The 24,153-nt window shown below is 36.7% G+C and overlaps 1 protein-coding gene across 4 annotated transcripts in view; it reads right to left on the reverse strand.

Moving 5' to 3' along the window:
- The window catches only part of PSPC1 (paraspeckle component 1), a 113,576-nt gene that overhangs the window by 79,280 nt on the left and 10,143 nt on the right, over positions 1-24,153 (reverse strand). For all 4 annotated transcript variants that reach the window (XR_008392917.1, XR_008392918.1, XM_053672897.1 and 1 more), the window contains exons 3-5: positions 15,431-15,526; positions 13,636-13,832; positions 1,831-1,915 (exon numbers count right to left, since the gene is read on the reverse strand). Coding sequence is in view for 2 of the 4 variants with exons in the window: in XM_053672897.1 (XP_053528872.1) it covers positions 1,831-1,915; positions 13,636-13,832; positions 15,431-15,526 (378 nt within the window). In the remaining 2 variants the exon portion in view is untranslated. The remainder of the gene's footprint in view (positions 1-1,830; positions 1,916-13,635; positions 13,833-15,430; positions 15,527-24,153) is intronic.

Below are 24,153 nucleotides of genomic sequence, written 5' to 3' on the forward strand. Positions count from 1 at the left end.
TGTAATTGAAAAATAAAATTAAAAAAAAGACAAAATACCACTAAGGTCTTAGCAAATAAATTTGAATTGGTTAAAAAACAAAAACCCTGTTAAGTATAAATGTAACAGAAGAAAACTGGATTCAAATAAAGATTTTCTTTGTTACAGAAGGGGCAGTTTCCTTTAATTTGTATAAGCAGAACAGACTTCACCATATTTACATTAAAAAAGAAAAAGAAAAAAGAAGCAACCAGATCCTTCAAAAAGGTCCCAGCCCTGGCTGGTTTGGCTCAGGGGATAGAGTGCTGGCCTGATAATCAAAGGGTCACCAGTTCGATTCCCAATCTTGGGCACATGCCTGGGCTGCAGACCAGGCCCCCAATGGTGGGCACGCAAGATGCAACCACATTGATGTTTCTCTACCCCTCTCCCTCCTTTCCCCTCTCTCTGAAAATAAATAAATAAATAAGTTTTTTAAAGAAGAGGCCCCTAGCCCTGGCTGGCGTAGGTCAGTGGATTGAACACAGGCCAGCCAACCAAAGGATCGCGGTTTGATTCCCAGTCAGGGCACATGCCTGGGTTGCAGGCCAGTTCCCAGCAGGGGATGCACAAGAGGCAACCATACATTGATATTTCTCTTCCCCTCTCCCTCCTTTCCCCTCTCTCTGAAAATAAATAAATAAATAAGTTTTTAAAAGAAGAGGCCCCTAGCCCTGAGCAGTGTGACTCATTGGATTGGGCGTCATCAGGCAAACTGAAAGGTCATCAGTTTATTCCTGGTCAGGTCCCTGGTTGGGAGCAGTGCAAGAGGCAACAAACAGATATTCTTCTTGCATATTGATAGTTTTCTCTTTTTCAGAGATATTCCTTTCTCTCTCTCCTTCTCAATTCTCTCTTTAAAAAAAATAAATAAAATCTTTTAAAAAAGGTTCCTCATGTAAGGAGGAACAACTCCTCATGTAAGGAGTTGATGTGGAAAGCTGTATACAATAGTGACTCTGAAACTTTAGGGTATACCAGAATTACCTGGATAATTTATTCAAGCTCTACCCCTATACTTTATAGGGAGAAGTTGGAGACTTTCTAACAATTACCCAGGTTAGAACACTGGTGCAGCTTTGTCTAAGTAGGTCAGAGTAAAGTTAGAGTAGTTCCAAGACAGAAACATGTATACAAACAGAAACAGATACACTATTGAAAAAGTAAACTAAAATATACTGAATACTACCTATACCCAGACTGTGAAGACACTTCACACCGATTCATGGTTTTGCACTTTCTGCTTTATCTTTTATTTCCTATGAGCACCTTACTTGCTACACAAGCATTTACTACTTTTATAGCACTTTCAAAAACAAATTTTAAGTTTGCTTTAATCATAGCTTTGATCATAACATTTCCTAATTATTATATTTGAAACTTTTAAGAGTAACATTTACCTAATTATAGTTCACAAATATTACAGGTACATGAAAAGCTGTTAATTTGTTTATACATAAAGCCATTCATAGCAGTGCTATACATAGGAAAACAAAAAGAGAAACTGAAATAAACGCTGGTGCATTCTTATAGTAAATTATACACATTAATGCGTAGGCCTCCTATGTAAGGTCATACTGTATGCAACCAGTGTCAATAACCAGCTAAAAAAAAATCCTAAGAATAACAAAGACTTATGCTAGTTTGTGGAGTAATTGCCCAAGTATAGTCAAAAAGTAAACAGTTTTATTTGTATTTTCCAACCTGTACAATCTGTTCCCAATGGAAGAGTGAAGTTTTATTACTAACACACAAGAACTATGTGTATTCACATCTATGTTACACTGTTATTTTTGTTTGTTTGTTTTTTACCTCAGTTGTATTTGCTTTCGTTTTTGCAGCTCTTGGTTCCTGAGTTCTTCCAGGCGTCTGAGTTCTTCTTGACGCCTCATGAGATCTATAAAATATTGATTTCCCATTAATATTTTAGCTGTACTTGTGTATTTTTATATCCATGAACATACAAACTCTCTATTACTGGCAATATAGAGAGTAATTTATTCATACTCATGCACCCAGTATCTACTGTATCACCTGATAACAAAAGATCATAAGCTGTGTAATTAATTAATCAAGTTAATATCCTTTCTGGGACTGTTTCTTCACATGTATGAAGAGAAGAGTAAAATTCAACCTTCTGCTTATAAATTAAAATAGGCAAAGTTTTTTAACATAGAAATTAAAATATACTAAAAACAGAATAAAATGATACATGAATTTTAACTTACATATTTTAATCATAGTAAAAATTTTCAGCAGCAAGTACAAAGTCCAAAAAGATGTCTTGGGAAATATCAGCAGGTCAGAACCAGACCAGACTAGACAAATAGTAGGAATAGCAGTAAGACACTGCATAAAGCCGAGATCATCCCTCCCAACACAATTAGTGTTAACATTCTTCCTACACCAAGTCAATGTCTTAGGAAAAAAGGCAAGAAGCAAAGAATTCCTGAAAGAGGAAAAAGGCTGAAGACTGAGATAAACAAGATCATTTTAAACAAGACAAGCATTCCCACTAACACCATACTTCCTATATCAAGAACAGGGTCTCCCCTGGCTGGTGTAGCTCAGTGGATTGAGCACGGGCCTACGAACCAAACAATTGCAGTTCGATTCCCAGTCAGGGCACATGCCAGGGCTGCAAGCCAGTTCCCTGCAGGCCACTTCCCAGCAGGAGATGCATGAAGGGCAACCGTACATTGATGCTTCTCTCCCTCTCTCCTTCCCTTCCCCGCTAAAGATAAATAAATAAAATCTTTAATATAAAAAGAACAGGGTCTCCACAGTAGTAAAAGATAATTAAAAAGTACATTTTTTCTGCACATCTGAGAAGTAGTAGATTAACTTTCCAAGTGCTAAAAATATTTATAATATCTTACCAAATTATGTCTGATTACATGCATATTTAAAAATAGAAAACCATTAAAATACTCTGAAAAGCACAATTATTGGTTACTTTTATTTCTCCTTGTCTCTTCAGGTTATCTGATTTTCTAAACTGAACACAAATTACCTAAATGTTTTTTAATAAATCATTACATTAAGAACTTACATAATACTAATACTTTGTTTTAGTTAACTTTCTATGTGGCAATAACCCTACCATCGTAACCATATCACTGGCAACACAGACCTAACAAGGTGAATATTATCCTCCACTTTCATACACTGGAAACAGACTGAACTGTGTAGTATGCCACAGAATACAAAAAATCAGATAGATTATAAATGTGCTTTAGCCATCCACCTATTGCTAAGCCAAATCTACCCTCATTCCAAATTCTTTCAATCTTTCTAGTACCCCAAACCTAGATAATCAAAGGCAACTGAGAAACTTAAAAAATAAAAATTAAAAAACAGATTTAGAGACCCTGCTAAGGAAAGTCAGTTTTGGTGCGTGGGGTAGGGACCAGATGATTACATCAGTTGAGATAACACTTAGCTATAATAAAGGACATTAAATATGACTACGATGATTTCAAACATTTATACCATTAGTTGGCAGCTATAACTAACTGCTTATTAGAATTACTTAAATACCTTTTAACCACATATCAGTTAAATCAAAATATCTTTTTTTTTAAATTTATTTACCTTTAGAAGGGAAGGGAAGGAAAGAAGAAGATAAATATCAATGTATGGTTTCTTCTCCTACAGCCCCTGCTGGGAACTGGGCCCTGCTGGGAACTGGCCTGCAACTCAGGCATGTGCCCTGATGGGGAATTGAAAAATCAAAATATCTTTTTTTTTTTTTAAGATTTTATTTATTTATCTTTAGAGGGGAAAGGAAGGAGAGAGGGAGAGAAATATCAATGTGTGGTTGCCTCTTGTGTGTCCCCTGCTGGGAACTGGCCTGCAACCCAGGCATATGCCCTGACTGGGAATCGAACCGTGGTTGCTTGGTTCCCAGGCCTGCGCTCAATCCACTGAGCTACACCAGCCAGGGCTCAAAATATCTTGAGATGTGGACAAGACATCAGTATTTTTATTTGAACCCCCCTAGATGACTCCCCTGTGCAACCAACACTGAGAGCCATGCAACTATCATACAATTAATTTAGTGGGAAAAACCAAGTAGAGACCAAAAATGTAACGTATTTATATTCCTAAGAAATTATTCAATAAGCCAAAGAACAAAAACTGTCCCACTATCGCCTGTAACAATTTCAACGTAGTTTTGGAGGTTGCTGTAGATTAGCTGCTCTTAAAATTAGAGCCTATCTACCATATATAATTATAAAAGTGAAAACAGGGAATACATTTTCATCCATAAAAAGGAGTAAGAAAAATGTTTCTTTTCAGACAACTGGAATTTCTCCTTTTAAGCTGTGCCAGTTGAGAAAACTGCTTTAACCTCTTAGATCACATCTCCTTACCTGTAACACTGATATAATAGTTAGCTCAAAGCCCTGACCAATATCATTCTGATACTCCTGATGCCAAGGTTGCAGGTTCGATCTCCACTCAGGGCACATACAAGTATCAACTAAGGAATGGATCAATAAGTATAACAACAAATCTATGTTTTTGTGTCTCTTTTTCTCTTTCAAAATCATTCAATAATGTTTTTTAAATTATTTTTAATTAGCTGAAACGACTAGATAATATAACTATCATGTAAGCATGTATTTGATACTAAAAAGGAGCAATATCAACTTGAAACTAACATTTTACATTTAATAAATTATTTCTTTTATTTTGTTAATATCCTAAGTTCCTAAAATTTCACTAAGGTGTATACAGCCCCCCCAAAAAATATCCTTTTGGAAAAAAATTACCAAAAAAATATATAATTAGATATGTTTTTATCCTTTGATCCGTTAAATAACAAATTAATAGGAATATTGCTTAAAAATATAACACAAAGAAATCTGTACACATAAAGACAGTCATTGTAGTATACTACTGACTACCAGACCAAGTTAACATTTTTACTTTTTTTAAAGATTTAACTTTGATAGAAAGGAGAGGTGGGGAGAAAGAGAGGGAGAAAAACGTCGATGTGAGAAATATAATCTGTTGCCTCTCACGCACCCCTCCAACCAGGGACCTAGCCCTCAACCCAGGCATGTGCCCTGACAAGGAATCACACTGGTGACCTTTCTGTCTGCGGACAATACCCACTGAAGCACACCATCAGGGCTAGACCTAATAACATTTTTTAAATGCTTACCCTAACAAATTTAACAATAAAAGAACATAAAGTTATATTAACACTATAATTCCAATATATCATAAATATAGATACACAGCAAAAGTAAAAACAGAGAAAACTATAGATAAAGTTAAAGGTCGACTTATCCCTGGCTGGTGTAGCTCAGTGGATTGAGTGCGGGCCTGCAAACCAGACAATCGTGGTTCGATTCCCAGTCAGGGCACATGCCTGGGTTGCAGACCAGTTCCCAGCAGGGGACGCATGAAAGGCAACCATAGATTGATGTTTCTCTCCCTCTCTCCTTCCCTTCCCCTCTAAAGATAAAAAAAAAAAAAAAAAGGGTTGACTTACTAGACTGTAAGAAACTGTTTCCCTTATTGAAAAGCCTTTAAGTAATGAAAACTGAATGTACATTCTCTGACCTAACAAGTTCACTTCCTAGAAACACAAGAATTAAAATTACAGATTGAAAGGATATATCTACTTTCCAAGAAAGGCTGAAATATTATGGTGTACAATAAAATATATCTTGAATACAAGAAAGAAAAAATGAAAATATATAATAAAGCAAATATGGTAAAATGTTAAAATATAAAGAGAACACCTTGATATTCGTTCAAGTTATTTTGTTTACAACTTCTCATAAGGAGACTTCCAGCCAAGATGAAGATGTAGATACAAACCATACCTCCACAAACAACCAAAAGAAGGACAACAATAAAATTTAAAAACAAAAAACAATCACAACTGTCAGAAAAATCGAACTGTATAGAAATATTGACAACCAAGGAGGAAAAGAAGAAACATTCATCCAGACCAGTAGGAGGGGCAGAGATCGGAAGCCAGGGTGGAGAGGACTCACAGCAAGACAGTGGATGGCAGACCAGGCGACCCCATATTTGCGTGCAGACAAACCGGGAGTAACAACTGGAAAGTGAGACAGACTGAGCAACCCAGGGTTCCAGTGCAGGGAAATAAAGCCTTGAAATCTCTGACTGAAAAAACCTGTGGGGGCTGAGACGGCAGGAGAAAACAGCCTCATAGGAGAGTCCATTGGATAGACCCACAGGTGCAAGAACATACATAAAACCACCCTCCTGGGAATCAGCACCAAAGGGCCCAATTTGCTTGTGGGTAGCAGGGAAAATGAATGGATGCCAGCCAGAGACCCCAGTGCCATTATTACCTCTCAGAACCCTCCCTCATATACAGTACCGCAATAAAGTGAATACCTAAGGCCCCGCCCCTTTCAATGTAACAGGCACATGAAGACAAAAAATATGGCCCAAATGAAAGAAGATATCAAAACTCCAGAAAAATAACTAAGTGATGAACAGCCAACCTACTAGATGCAGAGTTCAAAACACTGGTAATAAGGATGTTCACAGAAATGGTTGTATATGGTGGCAAAACAGAGGAAAAAGTAAAGGCTATGAAAAGTGAAATAAAGTAAAATACATAGGTAACAGTGAAGAGAAGTGGAACTCAGATCGACAATTCAGAAAAAAAAGGAAGAAATAAACATCCAACTGGAACAGAATGAAGAAACAAGAATTAAAAAAATAAATAAATAAGGAGAGGCTTAGGAACTTTCAGAACACCTTTACACATCTCAACAACCAAATTATAAGGATGCCAGAAGGAGAACAACAAAAGCAAGAAATTGAAAACTCATTTGAAGCAATAATGAAGGAGAACTTCCCACACCTGGCAAAGGAAATAGACTTCTGAGAAGTCCAGGAAGCTCAGAAAGTCCCAAAGAAGTTGGACCCAAGGAAGCACACACAAAGGAACATCATCATTACATTACCCAAGATTAAAGATAAGCAGAGAATCTGAAAAGCTGGAAGAGTAAACAAGAGTTACCTACCAAGGAGTGCCCATGAGACTAACAGCTGATTTCTCAGAAGACACCTTGCAGGCAAGAAGGAGCTGGAAAGTATTTGAAGTCATGAAAGGTTTCATGACTTCACCCAAGATTACTCTATCCAGTAAAGCTATCGTTTAGAAGCAAAGGGCAGTTAAAGTGCTTCCCAGATACGGTCAAGTTAAAGAAGGTCATCATCACCAATCCCTTATTATATGAAATGTTAAAGGGACTTATCTAAGGAAAAGAAAAAAACTAAAAACAGAAAAAGTAAAATGGCAACAAACTCACAAGTATCAACAACTGAAACTAAAACACAAAAACAAAATCAAACTAAGCAAACAACTAGAACAGGAAGAGAATCACAGAAATGGAGACCACATGGAAGGCTATCAGTGGGGAGGGGGAGAATGGGGGAAACTTATAGGGAATAAGAAGCATAAATGGTAGGTACAAAATAGACAGGGAAGTTAAGAATAGTATAGGAAATGTAGAAGCCAAAGAACTTGTATGTATGACCCATGGACATGAACTGGAGGGGTGGGGGGATGCTGCTAGGGGGGTGCAGAGGAGAGCAGAATAAAGGGGGGAAATGGGACAACTGTAATAACATAATTAATAAAATATATTTTGAAAGAAACTTCTCACAACAAAATCTTGCAGGGGAAACATCGTGGATAAGTTATTAGCCTTTAAAGAGAAAAAATTCATATGGAAGCCTGAAAAAAGGATCAAGTCTCTTGCAAGAGGGCAAAAAACTCAGGCTTATTTCAGATTTCTCCATAGAAGCATTCAATGCAAGGAGACAATGAAAAATGCTGTCAAGTATTTAAGAAATAAGGGAGGACAAATCCTATGAATTTTAACCATTCAAGCATCGGTTTAAAATACAAGGTTCACACAGTACTTCAGAACATGCAAGAACTCCAGTAATGTTTCCATAAACTCTTCTTAAAGAAATTAAGATAAACATCAGACAATCAAGTGATGAACACAAAAGTCATACCTCAGTAAAACACATGAGGATTAAGGTTAAAGAACATGTCAAAATGAAAACATAATATTGAAAAGATAGCCCTGGCTGGTTCTTAGTGAACTGAGTGTCAGGCTGCAAATCAGAGGGTTGTTGGTTTGATTTTCAGTCAGAGAACTTGCCTGAATTGCAGGCCCGGTCCCCAATGTGGGGAGTGTGAAAGACGATCACACTTGGATGTTTCTCTCCCTCTCTTGCTTCCTCCCTTCCCCCCTCTCTGAGAATTAATAAATAAAATCTTTTAAAAATATACTGAATATTCCATAATCATTGCAACATTATTCACACTAGGCAGCATGTGGAAAAACCTAAGTGTCCATCAACAGATGACTGAATCAAGAAGGTGTGTAGTAGTAAAGATAAACAGTGATGGAAGGAGACTTGTCTTGGGGTGGTGCACACAATACAATATACAGATGAGATAATGCAGAACTGTGCCCCAGAAGCCTTATTTTATTAACCAGTGTCACCCTGATAAAGTCAATAAAATATGTATGTAGGTAGAAATATGTGGCATACATGACAAAGTGGTAATATACAAACACGTGCTCACATATATACACAACATATTTACAAAAACATACAGCCATATATACAATGGATTATTATTCAGCCATGAGAAATACAGGTGTGTTAGCAAATTTTTGTAAATTCTGATATCCTGCCATTTAAAACAACATGCATGAACTCTTAGGGCGTTATGCTCAGTGAAGTAAGCCAGAGAAAAACAAATACTGCATGGTGTAACTTACACCTGGAATCAAAAAAAAAGTCAAACCCACAGAAATAGTAAAGTAGAAATATGGATGCCAGGGGCTGAGAGGGAAACAGGGAGAGATTGGTGAAAAGGCACCAGTTAAAGATGAATGAAGTATGCAGAACCAATGTATAACATAGTGACAACTATAGTTGATAACACTGTACTATATAACTGAAAGTTACAGAGATTAGAACTTAAATGTTCTCACCAAAAAATAAGTAAAACTAGCTTCATACTTTAAAAAATTAACTCAGTGTCATAAATCCAGACAAACTGGAAGCAGAATTAATAAATGCTGAAGGGATCAAAAGAAAGGTGAATATGCCTATTTCCTTGTTCGTTTTTCTTTGGTAACCAAGAATCAAAAGGTATCATTTAGAGAAAATAAATATATTTCTATTACTTGATTTATCAGTACAAAGGCACTCATAAAGAATAATATTATTTAAAAAATTCAGTGATGCGAGAGTGGATAACAGCAAAATTAATGTCAGAGTTAATATTATCCACTCAGAGTTTTATAATTACTCAACAAAGGGAACACAAAAATAACAGGAAAATTCAGGAACTGCCTACTAATGACCAAACACAGACACAGAAAGAAAACATAACTTGTAATGAGTAAATGGGATTTGGATCTAGAAAAAACTAAACAGAGTATAAATGAAGCAATTATTAAAAGTGCTGGTGTGTCCAACAAGAATCAACATTTACAAAAATTTGCTAAGACATATACATAAATATTCATTGCAGCATTACTTTCTCTAACAAACTGGAAACAGAATTAGATATCAATCAGGGGAGGATGAGTCAAATTAATTACAGCTATTTCACAGAATATAGTGCAGCTACCTAAAAATTGAGTCAGATTTATACAGGGTCTAGCAGAAGTAATGCCTGCTTGAAGTGTGGTTGGTAGGGTTATAAATATGTGTGTAATAATTTATAGTTTTGATTTGAACACTTCACCTAAAATGTCACATGGTGTGCTTGAGTGTGATATTGTTATGTTACAGAATTATATACTTATGATTTGGTAATAAAATAAAGGGGCATTATTTGTGCTGGACCTATGTAGAAACTAAAATAAGCAAGATGCAGAAAAAGATCAAAAGGGGTTTTTTTGTTGTTATAAATACACACATCTACCAAGATGTGCAAAAATTTTTTTCCATTAAAAGATACAAAAGCCCTGACTGGTCTGGCTGAGTTGGTTGGGCACTGTCCCACAAAGCAGAAGGTTACCAGTTTTATTTTTGTCAGGGCACATGCCTATGTTGCTGGTTTGGTACCTGGAAGGGGCGCCTGGAAGGGGCGCTAAGAGAGGCAACAGATCAATGTTTCTCTCTCATACAGATGTTTCTCTCCCTGTTTTTCTCCCTCCGTTTCCCTGTCTCTAAAAATAAGTAAATAAAATCTTTAAAAAATATATACAAGAGGCCATGGCTGGGTGGCCCAGTTGACTAGAGCATCAGCCAATACACCAAAAGGCTACAGGTTTGATTCCTGGTCAGGGAACATGCATAGGTTGCAGGTTCAAACACTGGTGAGGGCACATGCTGGAGGCAACCAATCGATGTTTTTCTCTCACATCAATGTTCTCCCTCCAATCCTTCCTCTCGTCTTTCTCTCCCCAACCCTCCACATTCTTCTCTCTCTAAAGTCAATAAACATACCCACTGGTGAGGATTAAAGAAACACACAAAAAAAGATATAAAAGAGGCCCTGGTCAGGTAGCTAGCTCACTTGGTCACAGAGTAGTCCAGATACTCCAAGGTAGAGGATTCCATCCTCAGTAAGGGCACATACAAGAATCAACCAATGAATGCATAAATAAGTGAAACAACAAATCTATGTTTCTCTCCCCCTTACTTTACTGACCACCCCCGTCTCTAAAAAAAAAAAAAAAAAGGAAAACAAATTCAAATACAGAAGAAAAAGTGACTCCCACAGAAAACAGAAGGTGCAGAAGGAAGAATTTTTTTTGTACTGTTAGATGAGTTTTCTCCTGTAATAGGTCAGGTGGAGAGCCCTGTGTTTCTGAAAACCCACGAAACTAAAATTACCTAAAGTCCTTCACTCATCTGAGTACATCCTTAGAATTGTTAGATGAATACATAATTTTTTTAAAGATTGTATTTATTTATCTTTAGAGGGGAAGGGAAAGGGAAAGGGAGAGAAATATCAATGTATGGTTGCCTCTCATGCATCCCCTGCTGGGAACTGGTCTGCAATCCAGGCATGTGCCCTTGACTGGGAATCGAACTGTGGTTGGTTGGTTTGCAGGCCTGCACTCAATCCACTGAGCTACACCAGCCAGGGCTGAAATACATAATTTTAAGATCAAAAAAGAAAAAACTGTAATTTTTTTTTACAATAACAATGAAAAGAATTTATCACCTGCAACCTTTGCTGAAATACAAGATGTACTTCATTAGAAGAAAACCCAGAAGCACAGAGTGGGGTGCATTAAGCAATGTGCTTTTCTAATATTATAAACCAAAATATTATCATCAGGGGTTATAAACAAACACCAAATAAAACAATAAAATAAAAGTTCATGGGAAATAACTGCAAAATTACTATCCTTCAGAAGTCAAAATACTCTTAGGGGTGAGGCAAACTTTTCTAAGACCTCACAAGCTCTTTGAGGCAAAAAAAGAAATACTGTTCTTTGTCGTCAATAAACCCCAAGTACCTCAAACAGCATCTCCTACAACTAACATTAAGTACATGTTGAAGTAATGACATACCACTGTCAGTAGCAGCAACAAAATATTTTCAATGCTTTCAACTTGTTATTTCCTAGCCATGTCATAACTGTAGGTAGTGGGAAAATAAAGAGGCAAAGGGCCTAGCAGAGAACAATCCTTATCAAACCAAACTGCTAGGGCAATCATGGGGCCTAAGAAACTAAAGTTGTTTTTTTTTTAATTTCCCAGTTTATCCTGGGAAAGAATGTAACAAAATTTTAAAACCACAAAACAACCAGACTACATGAACTTGAAGCTCTCTCTTTCAGCTCTAACCAGCCAATAATTCCTGATTTTACCTTAGGTAACAATTTTCAAATTTTCTGCAAAGGACTTTGTTTATCTTTAAACATAATACATGGTATGAGTAAGTTAAGTTTTACTAGAAAACTTATTGAACTGCTAAGTTTAGAGTCCAAATTAAAAGAAATATCCGACTAGTTTCTACTATTTGTTGAGCAAGATTCTGTTTTAACTTCATGGCATCAGCATAGTTATTCAGTGATGTGACCATAACTGTTCAATAAACATTTACTGAACAGGGAAAGGGGAAACCTCCAGATTTTTATTCTAAAGGAAATGAGAATCTACCAAACAGATTCAGAGATTGAGTGGTGATCAAATTTCCACCTTTCAAAGAAATATGGGCTCCAGTATTTAAAAACTGCTGCAGAAATCCAGGCAGGCATCTATGGGGCCTTGATCTCTGGGGGCAGCCAACTAACAATAGATATACATTTACTGAAATGCTAACTTAAAAAAAAACAGCCCTGGCCAGCATGGTTCAGTTTGTTGGAGCACTCTCCTATAAATCAAAAGGTCGCAGGTCTGACTCCCAGGCAGGGCACATGCCTGGACTGCGGGTTTGTTCCCCAGCTGGACCACAGGCAAAAGGCAACCAATCGATGTTTCTCTCTCACATCAATGTTTGTCTTCCTCTCTCCCTTCCCTTCCCTCTAAACTCTATAAGCATGTCCTAGGGTGAGGATTAAAAAACAAAAACAAAAAAATTAAGAGCAAAATAACACAAATAAACTTACTTATTTTAAGAAATACAAACTATTACAGACAGCACAAAAGATGAGTGATAGGAAGAACCAGAAAAGATGATTTGGAGAATTAAAGAACAAAAATAGAGAGGGGGAGAAATAATAAGGACAGGCATAAAAAGAAACCTAGGAAGGGGAAAAAGTAGACAAGAAGTGAGCTTTTGGTATATATGTAAACAGTTTATCATGCTCTGACTCGTGTGGCTCAGTGGATTGGGCACTGTCCTTCTAACTGAAAGGTTACCAGTCTGATTCTCAGTCAGGGCACACAGCTAGGTTGCAGGTCCCTGGTTGGGAGCATGCGAGAGGCAACTGGTTGCTGTTTCCCATAAACATCAATGTTTTTCACCCTTTCCTCCTCCATTCCCTCTCTCTAAAAATAAATAAATAAAATCTCTTTTAAAAAGAAAGTTTAAAAAAAAAACAGCTTATTTGTTGTTAGGTATTTGACTAGTAATAATGATAGTAAACTATTATCTGTTATTAGCTCTCAGAAAATATTAGCTCAGTCTCAAGTGTTTAAAATGTTAGAATCTAGTGTTTTTGAATCCACATATCCACCAGCATACATGAATCTTTTCTTTATCTCTGCCAAAGAATATCCATTTGTAATCTTTTGGCATATGATAGTAATCTTAAATGCACAGCATTTGTCTTCTTTCTGCCAAAAAACATCTTGACGTGTGACTTTAAGCCATTATCTACATACCAAGAATTACCTATTGTGCTTTCCTCTTTTTTTTGCCATCAGAATCATGTATTAGCTACTGGCAAAATTTAACCTTAATTACCTCCAACAACACTACTTATATAGGGGAATTTAGTGTGTTTTTTTTTAAAGAACATCCTCTCAAAAAAGAGAGAGATTTTTTCCTAATGTGTTGAGTTCCAACTGTCTCTAAACTCCTAACTTGCAACTTGAATTTAATACATGTCTGTAGAACTATAAATGAACCCCAGGAAAAAGAAATCTTAACCTATCTACATGAACCCACCTTACCTTGCCTCATCAGCATTAACTGGTGCTCGTGCCTGGCGGCTTCCATTTCTGCCTCCAGCTTCTCTTTGGCTTCTCTGATGTTTCTGTCAACCTGCTCACGCTGCTGCTTCTCCATTTCATCAAGAGCCTTCCATCGAGATGCATACTCAAATTCAAACGTACCAGGCTGAGCAAAACGTGGTGGCTGTTCTCGTTCCCTAAGTTTATATTAAAAAACAAACAGAAATGTATGCTTAAATGGTAAAACAACAATTAAAAATAAATACCACTTACTGAGCCCTTACAATGTTCAATAGTCTGCATAAATTGCCTCAAGGCAATACTATGATGCCAATTTTAACAAGTCTGGGTTTAAGAAACTGTCCGAGGATGTGCGCAAATACACAATGGAACCAGGACTCAAAACTAGGCAACTGGATGCTACAACTTGTACTCCCCTAATTATTACCTTCAATAAGGCCTTTCTGGTATTCATTTAACAAATAATGTTAGACAAGGCAATATGCAATATATGAATCCAATGTGCCCTGCCTAGAATAATTTTTTTCCCTGTAAGTGGTAATTTTTAGGCATAGTAGTAAAAACAGAGAACTTATTAAATTTTATGTACCAAGTAAACTGGCTAGGACCAAATATAAAGGCCTAACTTATTATAATTGTAGTTATTTGATCAATACTTGTTTCCCTTGCTATACTGTAAATTCAATAAAGACATGTCTGTTAACAGCTGTACCTCAAGTACCCACCAGAGTGCCTAGCACACTGTATACATTTAATATTTCTTAAATAAATGATGAGCAAACAAATAATCTAAGGTTCTTTAAAAATAAAATCATATGGAAATACCTAAAATTCAGAGAAATTCTTCAATTATATTTGCCTATCATAGCTTCAATTAGAAAGTACTGATAAGAATACAATCCCCACCCCACCAATAAAAGTATACATGCCTTGCATTCATAAATTTAACTTCTATTTGGGGGTTAGGAGGAAGAGATGAGTGGGTGAGTGGGACAAAGTTTGTTCAATTCATGTTACAATTTATTATAATAAATAAGTGGTTAAAATTTATACATACAGGCAGCTTAACATTAAAAGTTGCATCACACTGAGTGAAAAGCAATTGGTAAAATAATATACAACAGTGTGAAAATAGACTACTTTTCCTTTTTATCTCTAGGAGATAAAACTGTGCCAAGTTATTTCTATAGGACCTCCCCTACTCAACCTCCCAAAAGTCTCCTTTTTAATCTCTACCTGAACATAATAAACATTTTCATGATATCTAGCTTTTTGTTATTCTAGCATAAATATTACTGCCAGTGTTCTCCTACTTATCCACCCCTGCTAGTTATAAAAGTAGAGACCTTTCTAAGTATTCAGCTGATGTTTTAGCCATATACAAAGAAAACTAGCATTCCATGTAGACCAGGCTACTCTAAGAACCATATTACATGAATAAACAGAACACTTTATAATCCAACAGTACTGGAAAACAAATGTGATATAATAAATATCCTTGATGGCACATATCTAAAATATCTTTATCATCCTGGCCAGTGTGGCTCAGTTGGCTGGAACATCATCCTGTAACTGAAAGGTTTTGGGTTGGATTCCTGGTCAGGGCACATGCCTAGGTTATAGTTTCAGTGGCTGTTCCACGTGAGTACAGGATGGAACCAACTGATGCCACTCTTTCACACTGACATTTCTCCCTTCTCCTCTAAAAAAGCAATGAAAAAAATATCCTCGGGTGAGAATAAAATATATGTATCTTTATTAATAAAAATCTTACTTATGATATTGTTGAGTTTTCTGCATTAGTTTCTCTGGCAAGCCATCTTCATCATCAAATTGCTCCATTGGCTCCACAATGACTGGCCGCGGGGTCCTGGGTAGGTAGAAAACATTAGTAAGAATACAGAGTCTGGAATTAACATTCTCCTAGCAATTTTTTTAATTCCAAGATACATATTTGGAAAATGTCCCTCAATAAAAAGTTCTCAAAGGTCATCATACATACTCATAAAATTGGTCAATTAGCATATGCTGTGCCACTGATGAACAGTCAAGTCAGACTAAGATGAATCCTTGTTTCTAGAGCAATCTATTCAAGATGACAGAAAAGTAAACCAATTATGAGCCTTTGTAACCACTGTAGTTAACCTTTACAAAATACAAAGGATGTGTGAGTACCTAACTCATGTTTCATGCATGTGGTATCATGTCCTTGTGTCCCAGGACCTCAAACCCCTATCTCCACCCACTTCTTAGCCTATTTCTGTGTCTAACCAGTCTTGTTCAAAAAAGTCTTTCTAAAACCTAAAATGAGACCTAGAAGATATCAGTTAGGCAAAAGAGAAAGAGGGGGAGTCAGAACATATAACACATTCAAGGAGCAAGTTGAGGGGAGGTGGAAGTCAAGAATAGAAAAAAAAATAAACTATAATTGAAAAAAATTTTAATTAAAAAAGTGGAAGATAAAAGATCTGATTTAAAAACCCTTTGTTTACCATGTCCCTAAGGAAACTCCAAAACTGACAATTCACCCTCCATCCCAAATCCCCTTGTGGTAGTTTTAACGTTTTATTTTTGTTCTCTCAACTAGCTGCAGAAGGAGGCAAGCCTGTCCTATGTGACTAGACTCCAGGAAGCTTACACCTGATTTCCTCCAGACTTCATCCCACACGCATTTTTCCTGTGCTGAATGTGCTCTATATTCTTTCACTGTAACAAATATTAGTTGGGAAACTATATATGCTGAGGCCTGAGTCCTACTGAACTACCAAACCTTGAGGTGGTCTTAGAACCACCCCTCCCTGTTTTACCCCCAATACACCTGAACGTATGCAAATCAACACAACCTGACATACTCATATTTTTATTTTCAATCAGCTTATTAACACGAATTTGGATCAAAGCATACTAGTTTCATATCCTTTCTTTTTTTTTATTTGGTAAATTAGTGTCTTTTAAAAAGTTTTAGAAGACTTATAGCTTGCATAATTTTAGTTTTGTTTGTATTTTTATTGATAAAATTCACATACCATAAAATTTGCCCCTTTAAAGTATACATTTCAGTGGTTTTTAGTATATACAACCACAGTGTAATCCCAAAATATTTAATTGATCCTAGAGAGAGGCGGAGGGAGAGAAATATCAACCTGTTGTTTCATGTTTTTATGCATTCAGGTTGATTCTTGTATGTGCCCTGATAGGGGATCAAGTCTGCAATCTTCATATCTGGACAATGCTATAACCAACTGAAATACCTGGCCAAGGCCAAAACATTTTCATCATTCTAAAAAAAAAAAAAGCCAAAATCATTAGCCACCAACTTCCCATTCCCTTTCCCCTGGGCCTCTGGCAACTAGTACTCCTGGCATATCCTATCTTTAAAAAACTTATTTTCCTGAGTGTTACACTTTCTGGTATCATAAAATATTCTTACAAAAATTAACTAGCTACTAATCCACTGCATTATCAACTTGACCAATTCTCTATCAAGAAATTCAAAATTTTCCAATATTTTATTATTAGAAATAGTGATAACCAGATATAATACACTGATCCTTTCAGTTAAAATATTTACTTCAAGAATACCTCTATTATATCTCCCTGGCTGGTGTTGCTCAGTGGACTGAGCGCGGGCCTGCGAACCAGAGGATCGTAGCTCAATTCCCAGTCAGGGCACATGCCTGGATTGCAGGCCAGTTCCCAGCAGGGGATGCATGAGAGGCAACCATACACTGATGCTTCTCTCCCTCTTTCCTTCCCTTCTCCTCTAAAGATAAATAAATTAAAAATCTTTTTAAAAGAATACCTCTATTATATCAGAGAGTCAAATAATCTTAAGGTTTTTATACCTAATATCCAAATCCCTTCCAAAAACAAAACGACCAATTTCTCTTACAGGAGTTATAAAAACACTCATGTGGCTTCACTTCATTCACTGGATATTTTATTTAACTTTTTTTTTTTTAACATTAACAGAAATTTACTTTCTCACAACTCTGGAGCCTGGAAGTCCAAAATCAAGTCAGCAACACTGGTCTCTCCTAAGACCTAGGCTCTTTTCCCTGTGTCCTCACATTTACTAGGTATTTTTATATCTTTACCAATAGATTTTTTAAAAAAAGAGCTCTGGCTGATGTGGCTCAGTGACTTGAGCATTGGACTGCGAAGCAAAGCGTCCCTGGTTCAATTCCCAGCCAGGGCACATGCCTGGGTTGCAGGCCAGTTAGTTCCCAGCGGGGGACGCATGAAAGGCAACCATACACTGATATTTCTCTCCCTCTCCTTCCCTTCCCCTCTAAAGATAAATAAATAAAATCTTTTAAAAATTTAAAAAAAAAAAACAGGCCCTCAGGTAAGTACTTGATATACAAGTTTATTCTTGTTATTTCTTTCTTATCATATTTTCCATATGAACAACTATAACCTACTTTTGCCCTACCTTGTATTTTCATTTGACTTAAACCTGCAATATCTTTAAAAACAAAAAAAGCTAGAGCAAGAAGAACTGAACTACTGAGCGCCTACCACGCCTGCGCAGATCTAGGGCATGAGCACCTCTGATAATGGTCTAGTTGTAATTCTAATGCTTAACAATGTAGGTGCACCATTATCAACTGAGATAAAAGTTTTTAACCCTCCCATTTTCCACCACTTGTAATTTCAAAACTGTATTAATATATAATTTACAAGTACTTTTACAATGTTAATAATTATATATACTGCACAACTATATAATCTATGTGTAATATACAGTATTTTATGACAATTTAAAGGAGTTTTAAAGACAAATTTTGATTACACAAGATCTACATTTAGAAACTAAATCCCTATGATACCAAACCTATAAATCACTTGAATTATCACAGATCTCTTGATGTTCAGTCAGTCCATCAATAAATATTTGATTACTTAATTAAGTATAAACACTTTATTTGGGGTCAGGAATACAAGAGTAAACAAGATAATCCCTGAAGTCTTCTGAGACAAAAAAAAGTAAACAAAATGATTATTTTAAGAAACATCAGAAAGAATAACAGAGGGAGCCCACTTTAGATAAGGCATTCAGGAACTCCTTTCCATGAAGTGACATTTCAGCTGAAACCCTCTAATCAAACAGCAAGGAAAAGAGCATCTTGAGCTCCATGAGAAAGTTTAACGAAGTCCCTGAGCACAGACTCTACAGAAAGAATAAACCACTACACCTGTACCACAACATAAAAAGGATTTAGCTTCCAACTAAATGTCACTATTTACTAGCTATGCAATCTTAAGCAAATTACTTAACATCTCTGGGCTAATTTTCACAGACACACGGACACAATTTGTTCCTGACACATGAAACAAATAATAACCAGGGTTGTGGAAACCTGAGATCATGATTATGAAATATGTGAAGACAATAAAATATTCAACACCAACCTGGCCATCTGGCTCAGTTGGTTGGGCTTTCTCCTGCAAAACAGAAGATCACCAGTTCAATTCCCGGTTAGGGCACATGCCTTGGTTGCAGACACAGTCCCTAGCTGAGATGCATGCAAGAGGGAACCAAGTAACATTTCTCTCCCTCTCTTTCTCCCTACCATCCCTCTCTCTAAATAAATAAATAAATAAATAAATAAAATCTTAAAAATACATATTCAACAACTTTCCTATTCCATTAAAATTGTTTTTGACTATAGGTAGCTGGCCAAAAGGTAGCTGAATTAGTTGGAGGATTGTCCTGACATGCCAGGGTTGCAAGTTCAATCCCCAGTCAGAGCACATATAGGAATCAATCAATAAATGCAAGAATGAATGGAATAACAAATGAGTGTCTCTCTCTCTCTCAAATTGATAAATGTATTTTTAAATTACTCTAAAAGCTACCTGTAAGAAACAGTTAAATATTAACTAATACCTAGCTATAACTTTAAAAAACACCAATCAACCAAAGTAGAATTAGAAATAAAAAATTTACTCACACACCTTGCCTATTGTTTTCAATCTTTCCCTCATTCATTCATTTAATAATTATTATAAATTTACTATGTGGACAGGAATTACTAGAATATAGGTGCTGGGCCATGACTTATATGGCTCAGTTGGGTGGGCATCGTCCTGTAAAGAGTTAAGGTCACTGGTTTGATTCCTCTTAGGGCACATGCCTGGGTGACAGGCCAGGTCCTCAGTTGGGGGCCTAGGAGAGGCAAGCAACTGATGTTTCTCTCCCTCTCTTTCTCCCTCCCTTCCCCTCCTCTTTTAAATAAATACAATCTTAAAAATATAAAAGAATTCAGGTGCTGGGATTATAGTGTTGAACTACACTGAGGCCCTGGCCTAATGGAACTTACATTCTACTGCAGAGAAAGACATACAAATTAAAACAGTAAGTGCTCTAAGAAAAATAAATTGGAAAGTAAAGCAAGACTGATCGCAGACGGAATGCTTGGTTCAATATAAAACAGTCAGCTTCTCTGAGGAAATAACACCTTAGCAAAATATGAGAGCAAGGCCTGTCATGATTTGGAGAAAATTCTTTAAGCAAAGGAAACAAGACCAAAGACTCAAAGAAAACAAGTTGGCAGTGATGTAAAACAGGAGACATGGCACTGCTTAGACAATGCTTAACTATCTGCAACAAATTGAAAAATGTCCTACAAATCACCAACTAAGCAGGTAGGCCAAGAAGCAATTTTTAAAAAAAAAACTGTCTTTATATCTAAATTCCCCAAGCCCTAAACAGTTGAATGATCCCAACTAATAACAAAGTAAGTGCCAGAGGTGGGCGCTGTTTCAGAGAAGAAAGGAATCAATGTAAAAATCAAAACAAAGTTTTCACTCCAAATCCAGTAGAAGACTAAGGATGAACATCAAAAACTTCTTCATGGGCAAACTGAAAGGAAAGGCATGTTAAGTTAACATGACAACAGGTTTAATGACTTTTAATTACATAATATTTTTAAGTAAATGGATATACTATGTTCATGGATTGATAAAAGTCAATATTGTGAAGGTGTCAGTTTTCCCCAAATGAGCTGCAGAATCAATGCAATTCCAAATCAAAAGCCCAGTAGAATGTTTTTTTTAACTGACAAACTGATTTTATTTTTTTTAATGATTTATTTTTTTAGAGAAAGGGGAAGGAAGGGAGAAAGAGAGGGAAAGAAACATCAATGTGAGAAACATTCTGTTGCCTCTTGCATGCCCCCACCTGGGAACCTGGTCTGCAACCCAGACACATGCCCTGATGGGGATCAAACCGGCAACCTTTTAGTTCTCAGGCCGAAGGTCAATCCACTGAGCCATATCAGCCAGGAAGACTAATTTTAAAATCAGTAAGGTTTGCCATGGCTGGTGTGGCTCAGTGCATTGAGCATGGGCCTGCAAACCAAAGGGTCGCAGGTTCAATTCCCAGTCAGGGCAAGTACCTGGGTTGCAGGTTAGGTCCCCAGTTGGGGGAACACAAGAGGTATCCACACATGGATATTTCTCTCCCTCTCCTTCTTCCTCCCTTCCCCTCTTCCTAAAATAAATAAAATATTTTTTAAAAAATAAAAAATTGCCCTGGCTGATAATGTAGCTCAGTGAATTGAGTGCCAGTCAAGACACATGCCTGTGTTGTGGGCCATCCCAGGCTGGAGGGTGGGAGAGGGAGTGTGAAAGGCAACCAATCCGTGTTTCACACACATTGATGTTTCTCTCTCCCCCTCCCTCCCCTCTCTACAAAGAAATAAATGAAACCTTTTAAAAAATGAAAAATAACCAGAACAATTTGAAAACAGAATAAAGTGGGATGATACCACCCAATTTCAAAGCTCAGGCTAAAGAAAATACAATACAGGTATAAAAATATACTGATCAAGGAAACAGTGCAGATGTTTTTCCCAGATGTTTAATAAAGATAAAAAGTAACAAAGGAGGCGGCTTTTTTTCAATTAATGGTATTAAAACAACTAGATACCTATATGGAAAAAAACTGAATTATCACCTTATATCACACTCAACATGGGATAACAGGTACAAATTAAAAAGCTATAAAACTTCTTAAGAACCCTGGCCAGTGTGGCTCAGTTGGTTGGGCATCATACTACAAAGGTCACAGATTCAATTCTGGGTCAGGGCACATGCATGGAATCAATCCCCAGTTGGGACACGTGCAGCAGGCAACTTATCAATGTTTCTTTCATATCAATGTTTCTGTCCCTCTCTTTCTCCCTCCCTTATCCTCTCTCTAGAATCAATAAAAACAAATTTTTTTTAACTTTCTCAACTAAACATGAGAAGTGATTTACTACCTTAGGAATGGCAATGATTTCATACAAGGATACAAAAAGCACAAATCATAAAACAAAAAAATAAATTATTAGACTTCATAAAACGTAAAAACTTGTTCTTTATAGTACACTAATAAAGAAAATTAAAAAGCCACAGACTAGGAGAAATAGTCCTAATATACACCTGTACTCATTATTGGTTAACGTGGTAAGACAAACCACCCAATGAAAAAATAGACAAAAACTGTCAACACACTTTACAAAAAATACAAAAATAGCTAAAAAGCATATGAAAAAATGTTCATTATTAGTTGCTAGGAATATAAAATTTGTTTAATGTATCTTTTTATTTTAACCCTCACCCAAGGATGTTTATGGATTTCAGGGGAGAGGGTAGGGAAAAACAAAAGAAGAGAGGGAGAGGGAGAAAGATAAACAGACATGGATGTGAGAAAGAAACACTGATCGGTTGCCTCTGTACATAACCCCACTAGGAATCAAACCTGCAATCTAAGTATGTGCTCTGACCAGGGATCAAACCTGGAACCTTTTGGTACACAGGACAATGTTCCAACCAACAGAGCCACCCAGCCAGGGTAGGAATATAAAATTTAAACCACAACAGACACACCTATACTCAGAATACGTAAAAGATAAAGACTCCTTTTCTCTGTCACAAAAAAAAAAAAGATGAAGACTCTCAAGTGTTGGTAAGGATGGAGCAACTAGAACTTTCTCATTCAGTGCTGGTGGGAGTGTTAAATGGTATAACTATTTTGGAAGAGCTTGGCAGTTTCTTATAAACTTGAATATACAGCCATTTACTCCTAAATATTATTCAAGACCCATGAAAGCATAATGTTCACAGGAAGACTTCTACACAACAGTCAATAGCTGGAATGACCTCAGATGTCTACCCAAAGGTCACCGTGGTTATGACCTACAATGGAATACAACTCAGTCATAAAAAGGAACAAAACTGAGTCTGGGTAGTGATGCTCAGTTGGTTGGGTATTAGCTCATGAACCAAAAGGTCACCAGCTCAATATCCAGTCAGGGCATACATGTCTTCAGTGGCAACATCAATGTTTCTCCCTTTCTTTCTCCTTCCCTTCCCCTCTCTCGACAATCAAAATTAAAAAAAAATTTTTAAAAGGAAAATATGAATCTAATGACATGATAAGCAAAATAAATCAGACACAAAAGAGTATATACTATATGATTTCATTTATATAAAATGTTAGAAAATACATGCCCTGGCTGGTGTAGCTCAGTGGATTGAATACCAGACTATAAACCGAAAGGCTGCTGGTTCAATTCCCAGTCATGGCACATGCCTGAGTTGTAGGCCAGGTTCCTGGTCGCAAATGTGCAGGAGGCAACCAATCGATGTGTCTCTAAGCACATTGGTGTTTCTCTCCCTCCCTTCCCTTCTCTCTAAAAATAAAAATTAGCCCTGGCTGGTGTAGCTTAGTGGATTGAGTGCGGGCCTGTGAACCAAAGAATGGCAGTTCGATTCCCAGTCGGGGCACATGCCTGGGCTGCGCGGGCCAGGTCCCAGCAGGGTAGCGCAGGAGGCAATCATATATTGATATTTCTCTCCCTGTCTCCTTCCCTTGCCCTCTAAAGATAAATAAATAAAATCTTTAAAAAGTAAAATAAAATAAAATCAGGTACATTTTAATATATGTAAATTATCACCCCGGCTGGCATAGCTCCAGTAGACTGAGTGCAGGCTGTGAACCAAAGGGTTGCCAGTTCCATTCCGAGACAGGCCACAGGCCTAGGTTGCAGGCCAGGTCTCCACTGTGGGCCACCTGAGAGGCAACCACACACTGATTGTCCCTCTCTTTCTCCCTCCTTTCCCCTCTCTCTAAAAATAAATAAAATATTTGAAAATATACATGTAAATTATACATTAATAAAGTTAATTAAAATATCATTTATTCATTATTTAAATAAAGACATACCTTGTTTTATTGTACTTCACAGATACTATGTTTTTTACAAATTGAAAGTTGGTAGCAACCCTATATTGGGTAATACATCAGCACCATTTCTCCAACAGTTTTTGCTTTTTAAGCAAGAAAGTATCTTTTAATGAGTATGTACATTTTCTAGACATAATACTACTGTACACTTAAGACTACAATATAGTATAAACGTAATTTTTACATGCACTAAAAAACCAATATATTTCATGTGACTTGCTTTATCACCACATTTGCTTTATTGTAATGGTCTGGAA

Source organism: Artibeus jamaicensis, unplaced genomic scaffold (genome assembly GCF_021234435.1).
Source record: "Artibeus jamaicensis isolate MK-2021 breed Jamaican fruit bat unplaced genomic scaffold, CSHL_Jam_final contig_793, whole genome shotgun sequence".
In the NCBI taxonomy this organism is placed as follows: domain Eukaryota; kingdom Metazoa; phylum Chordata; class Mammalia; order Chiroptera; family Phyllostomidae; genus Artibeus; species Artibeus jamaicensis.